This window comes from Acanthisitta chloris, unplaced genomic scaffold, assembly GCF_000695815.1.
Source record: "Acanthisitta chloris isolate BGI_N310 unplaced genomic scaffold, ASM69581v1 scaffold31222, whole genome shotgun sequence".
Classification (NCBI taxonomy): Eukaryota; Metazoa; Chordata; class Aves; order Passeriformes; family Acanthisittidae; genus Acanthisitta; species Acanthisitta chloris.
In genome coordinates, this window is record NW_008660343.1 from 1 (window position 1) to 6,119 (window position 6,119).

The window sequence follows — 6,119 nt, forward strand, 5'->3', positions numbered from 1 at the left end:
CTCAGGACAGTCATGAATATGTATTAAAAAGTTCAGGTTCATTGGCACACAGCTGCCCGCGGGGCACTGCCCAGCTCTGCCCTCCTAGGGCCTTCCCAGCTTCTAGTCATCATCAGTAGGGTAAAACTAACCTGTCTTACGACGGTCTAATCCCAGCTCACGTTCCGTATTATTGGGTGAACAATCCAACGCTTGGTGAATTCTGCTTCACAATGATAGGAAGAGCCGACATCGAAGGATCAAAAAGCGACGTCGGCATGAACGCTTGGCCGCCACAAGCCAGTTATCCCTGCGGTAACTTTTCTGACACCTCCTGCTTAAAACCCAAGAAGCCAGAAGGATCGTGAGGCCCCGCTTTCACGGTCTGTATTCGTACTGAAAATCAAGATCAAGCGAGCTTTTGCCCTTCTGCAAGCCTTCCCAGCTTCTATGTGTCATAGCAGCTTCCAACTCCAAACAAACGGCATCACAAACAATATAAGGCTTAACAAAACAGTATTAAGGTAGCTATTCATCTAGATTCCAACACTGCTTCATATTGACATGAATCAGGGGACCATATATCACAATTGGCAGCAGGATTTATCCTGTTCCCTCTGTCATGTTCCGAGCTGGAGTGTTACATTGTCAGTATAGCATGTTGGAGGCTCTGGAAGTGATTTGAAGCATCTCTGTAGCTGTTTACAAGGTGGAGTTGGGGTTCAGGCAGTTTATATTAAAAGAAAATGAGGGTTTCGTTGTTCAGCCATTCCAGCATTTCCAGGATAATGCTCCAAGCTAATATGCTGTGTTTAGGCAGTTAATAGGATGAAAAGAACACAGGAATTATCCATCAGAATTACACTATATTATACTGTATGCTATTATACTGTAGAGAATAATACTGTCCATAACTTCCAGGGATTAATACTATAACTCCAAAGTTTCCAGGAACAGAAATGTAATGGAATTGATGAGAGGTCACAAGGCAAAAGTGTGAATGAGAGTGACTTTAGTGTGGCTCATTCCAAGGGGATCTGGTTCATTCCAGGGAGATCTGTCCTGCTTTCCAAGAGAGTTTTGGGGGTTTTTTCCTCTTCCTAAAAGACGATCCAATCAAGGTTCATACCAACACCATTTCCATGTGTTTCGATTACTTAATATCTTATTTTTATCTCTTATTTTCCCTTGTGACCCTCCTAGGAGATGGGAGTGAGCAGAGCAGTTCCAGCCGTGGATTATCCAGGAGAGGGCAGCCTCCAGCTGAGCAGGATGTGTGAGTGGATTACATGTACTAAGTTTGCTGTGGGTGAAATACTGTGATTTTCACTTAGAAAAGCTTAATATTTCCTCCAGAATTCAACCAATAGTGATTATTTGTAACACTTCTAATTCCACAGGATTAGATCTCCAAAGGCACTGAGTGGTTATAGGCACAGATTGATGCAAAGTCTCTTCCAATTCTTCTCTTCTAAGCTGTAATAATAACAATAGTGACATTTATTCACTTAAATACTACGTTGGAAGTTCTGTTTCTTCCTTTTATTGTTGCACAATTTGTTTGTTGGGGCTTTTTCCTCGGAATAGATGTTTCCCCCACTTTGACCTTGAAATTCCTTTGGTGCAGGATGTTATCTCTAAGTGATGGAGCTTGGCAAAATTCTTTGGATGACATATTAAATAGTGAAAAATAAAACCTGCCAACTGTACCAGTGGAAAGGTGTAAAGTGATTAATTTGGGAATTCCCCGTGGTTCAGTAAATCCCTTGTCAGCACACACAGACTCATTTCTTAGCGACAGTAGCCCTGAGTTACAGGACAGTTGGAGCAATCACAGTGTTCATTGACATGTAAATGATGCAGTCAATAATTCAGTGTGTTTTTAAAAGATTTGCATCAGATTAGCCAGGAAAAACACTTACAAACCAACACCAACGCTTAGTACTGATGGCAACTTCCATACACTTTGGCTTTCCGGGTGGAAAATACATTGTAGGACACACTGATAGTAGCATTTTCTTCCCTTTCTTGCCATGCTGAAACATGACAGGTCAGTTGTTCTCACACTGTCTCCAGATTTAAGGGTTTATACTTATATTCTTCCTTCTGTGGGAGGAAATACTTAATGATTGTTTGATTTGCATGTTTAAATGGCTCAAAGAGAAAACAGGCCAAACAGTCATGGCAGGAACTTCTTCAGTGCATATTCAGTGCAGAAAATCCTGTGATATTGCTGAGCCGGAGTTCTTATCCTTAAAGTCAGGCTATTAGTCGCAGCTGGCACAGAAATCCTAACCCAACCAAGTTGTGTTTGGTGTTACATGGCACAGGTTGCACAGCCTGTGTGTCCACACCTGAGCTAGATCCCTCCTGATTCGATGTGGGCAGACTCTGGACACACTACAAATGTGGATTTTCAGCAGGTGCTGATGTGGCTAATTGATCATTGGTTTATTTTTTCCATGCAGGTTCCTGGAACTGCAATCCCAAGTGAGAAGTTCTTTGGATAGGATTCTGAAAATAAGAGCTAATCTGACAAGCCTAAAGGTTTGGTTCACACTGAGGTCTTTTATGAGTCTCCTTTTCATACAGGATCTGAAGTGGATGTTAAAATCTTATATACAACTGTGTGAGTTTGAAGGGATGGGGAAGCAAATAAAATGCTTGAAACCACTTAGGTTTGACTTGGAAATGCAGAAAACCCAAAAAACCCCTCAAAACTTGGTAGATTGTTTACATTTCAGCAAGAGGAGCTGCTTTTCCAAGTGCACCATTATTAATTCATGTCACGTGAATAAAACCACATGGAGTAGTTCTCAACTGTTATAAATAACTTAAAGTATGAGTTGTTGTTACCTAGACTTTTGTCTCTTTGACGACTGAGCATCTCTTTGTGTTGAACTGATGGTACTGTGTGATTTGCCGTTAATGTATCATCACTTGCTGGTCTAACACATGCTGAAATGCAAATCGCTGTTGTTCAAGTCACATTTTGCATCCTGAATAAGTTCAGCGCAAGGTTCCCTGCTGATGTCAATAGCTGAGCAGCAACTCAGTGCACTCAGAGCACTGCATTGATTTATTTTATGCGGCCTGACAATGTTTTATTTACCAAAAAACGACCGATACTAATGCAAAACGTTTTAATTGGAATGAGCATTTAGCAAAGGCTATTGAAAGCTCCTTTCGGTGGCTTTGGTAGGGATGTTTTTAGGTCTGTGCTGAGGGTGTCTGATAGAAGCTGAAATGCTTTTGAGTTTCCATTTTCTGACACATTCCGGCTTGTACCTGGGCCGGGATTGCTTTCTGGGCGAGTGTCAATCTGTTTAAACAGCTGAAGGTTTAGGATTGGAGAGTAAATAACAGCAGATTTTTAAGCAACACTTCCAGAAGAGCCTGAATCCCACTTTCCAAGGCAACCTGTGTTCTTACACCCTGGACCTCTGAGTCCTTCTGGCTCGTTCGTGCATCATTTAGAGCTTCTGAACCGTTTCCAAAAGTTCTTTCCCATGTTTTTGCTAAGTTGTAGCCATCTATGTAGCTAATTTGGGAATGCAATTTACTAGTGTCTTTAATTCCCGTTTCCCAGGCTTTGGAGGGCAGTAGAGAGCTTAAAAACATCATCGGCGTCTTCAACTCGTCTTGTGACCTCAGGGCTGAAGTGAAGAAAACCCAAGAGCTGTGTAAGGAGAATTTCCGACCTCTTTATCCCCTTTCCAACCGTTTAACAAGGATCTCTCCAAATGCTTCCTCTGTGTTACACCGCAGGACTTTGAGGCAGCACAAATGTCCTTGTGCCATAAAAGACTGGCAGCCCCATGTCCCTCTCCCAGGCACTCTGGGAGGGACACCAGGCAAGAGCAACACCTTTTCTCATGCAAATAGTTAGATACTTAGTGGGTACTTAGCTAGTGATTAGGCTAAGCGTTTGCACTCTGTGTGCTCTGCTTTTCTTCTCTCCTCGCCAGGCAGTTGGTTTGTTTGTTTGCCTGGTAGGAGGATTAGGCTGAATATAGCTTGAAAAGTGGCTATTCATGTGTCTGTAAATGATGGACATACCATATGCTTCTGCTGTTGAGATAAAGGCATTTCACAGGTGGCACACCTGTAATGCTTCTCCAAAGGAGCCCACGAAGTTTTCCACTTAGATGTGTCCATTTTTAGGAAACCCTTTATCCATAGGGTCTCTGACGTGCATCCATCCAGCTCTTCCCAACTGCTTCTGCAGCTGGGAGAGGAGGGAAATATTCTAATGAAAAAATGGCATTGTGGGTAATTACAGGGGAGAAAAAGTGGCACCCAAGGGCCTTGTGGCTCGGGCACTTTGTTTTTACAGCAGCAACACCTTTCAGCTGTCCACACACCTTTGTGCTACAGGTTTGTGTCTAAGGCTGTTTCCCTGCTGCTGCTCAAAGCTTTGCATATTTAACAGTGTTCTTGCAGGCTTTTCATACCAACCTCATGCTCTAGTTGCAGGGAATGAGTAACATGTGGATTCACCTAGTCCCTGTGTCCAGTGTCTTGACAAACAGGCAAAGGTGGTAAAATGGTTTCTTAACCTGCAGCAAATGTGATGTTTGGCCAATATATATTATTCTACAGCCTGTCTGGGTGCTGTGTTCAGGTGAAAACACTGGAGCTAGCTGTAGGGAAGAAATCCTGGAGTGCCTGGGACTGCTTTGTTTGCAGTTGGAAGCAGGTGAACAGTAAAGCCGTAAGTGACAGAGGCTTTTTCTTCCCAAAGCAGTGGGATTTATGCTCCACACAATTCCAGCAGCTGCTGTGGTGTAAATTACCATTTCTTTCCTGACTTGTATTCCAAAGCTCGTTCCCTTTGCCTTTTGCATGTGTATACACTGTAGCATTCCCAGTGTAATGCCAGATCCTCTCTTAAACAAGTTATCTGGAAACAGTGTGTGTCTGCATTACTGGACAGGACAGTCCTACAGCCCAGAGGAGATCTCAGGCTGACTCTTCTGACCAGTCTCTCAGCTCCTTGGGAAAGAAGCATCTTCCTCCCCCCCCTCCTCCCCCCTCTTTAAACTAGGAACAAAGCGCCATGTCAGCACTGGAAGAAAAAAAAAACAAAAGAAAAAAGAATAAAATGCGCTCTGAGGCTTTTAAGCACAACTTGTTAAAATGAGCTGGATTTTTGACATTTTTGGTGAACTTTTTTGAGCACAATTACATAGGTAAAGGGATTATTTTCCTTAAAGAAAAATCCCAACACTTTGGAAGTGAAGAAGGCAGCAGAGGTTATTATTTTCTTGGAAATCTCTGGGGCAACACTTACTCATTTGGGATTTATTTCTTCACTAGTGAGTCAAGCAGAAGAGCTTCAGCTGCTGAAAGCAAACCATGGAAAACTCCCTGCCCCAGGTAAGGAACTCTGTAACTCCTGTGTAATAGGTGTTTTGATTCCCTTTAGTTGATTCCTTCTTAGTTGTTTCCACTTGAAATAAGTTGGATAACATTTAGTATAGGAAAATTATGGTAATCGAATGTTTCCTCTGAAAACTTCTCCACTGAGCAAACGTGAAGTTAATATTTTCAGCTATTTTCATTGTGTTGGGTATTTCTGAGTATGAGTTCCTCAAAGAAACTGTGAAAGGAGAAGAAACCATCAATAGTCTTGCACTTGAGTCATGGTCCAGTGCATTCAGGTCCTGGAGACTTTCCATACCTTTTGTATATCCCAGTTAACCTTGTTCATCCTCCTCCCTCCCAGTGTGTTTGCGGTGTGTGAGCCCAGTGACAGCCTTGCAGCAGAACCTTTTCCATCTTGTATGTATTGTGAGGTACTTAGCACCCTTGAGGGGAGTCTGAAATCCTGACTGTGAGGTTGCTTCATAACTAGTGCTGTGATAATATTTGGAGTTGGTGCCATTTAATCCCATGTGGACAGAGAGCCACGTTAGGGAAGGGGATACAAACAGGGTTGGGGTTTTGTCTCTCAGGCAGGAAAATCCACGAACACTCTCCACTGATATTGTGATATTTCTGTTCCCTTCACACATTCTGTCTTAGAATTGAGAATGAAAATCACTGGTGTCATCTCCACGGCTCTTGCCACCAGCAGCTCTGGCAATTTGGGTTGTGTCTGCTGAGGCCTAAACTCTTCCTCATGTGGCGAATTGTAG

The 6,119-nt window shown here is 42.8% G+C and overlaps 1 protein-coding gene across 1 annotated transcript; it reads left to right on the forward strand.

The window, feature by feature from the left end:
* Positions 1-156: 156 nt before the first annotated feature.
* ITGB3BP (integrin beta 3 binding protein (beta3-endonexin)) lies at positions 157-5,358 on the forward strand (the record flags this gene model as incomplete). The annotated part of the gene is made up of 5 exons (XM_009069789.1): positions 157-294; positions 1,183-1,255; positions 2,448-2,526; positions 3,569-3,662; positions 5,299-5,358. Coding segments are annotated over 5 exons (444 nt in total), but the record flags the coding sequence as incomplete, so codon positions are not given.
* Between the last annotated feature and the right edge of the window lie 761 nt (positions 5,359-6,119).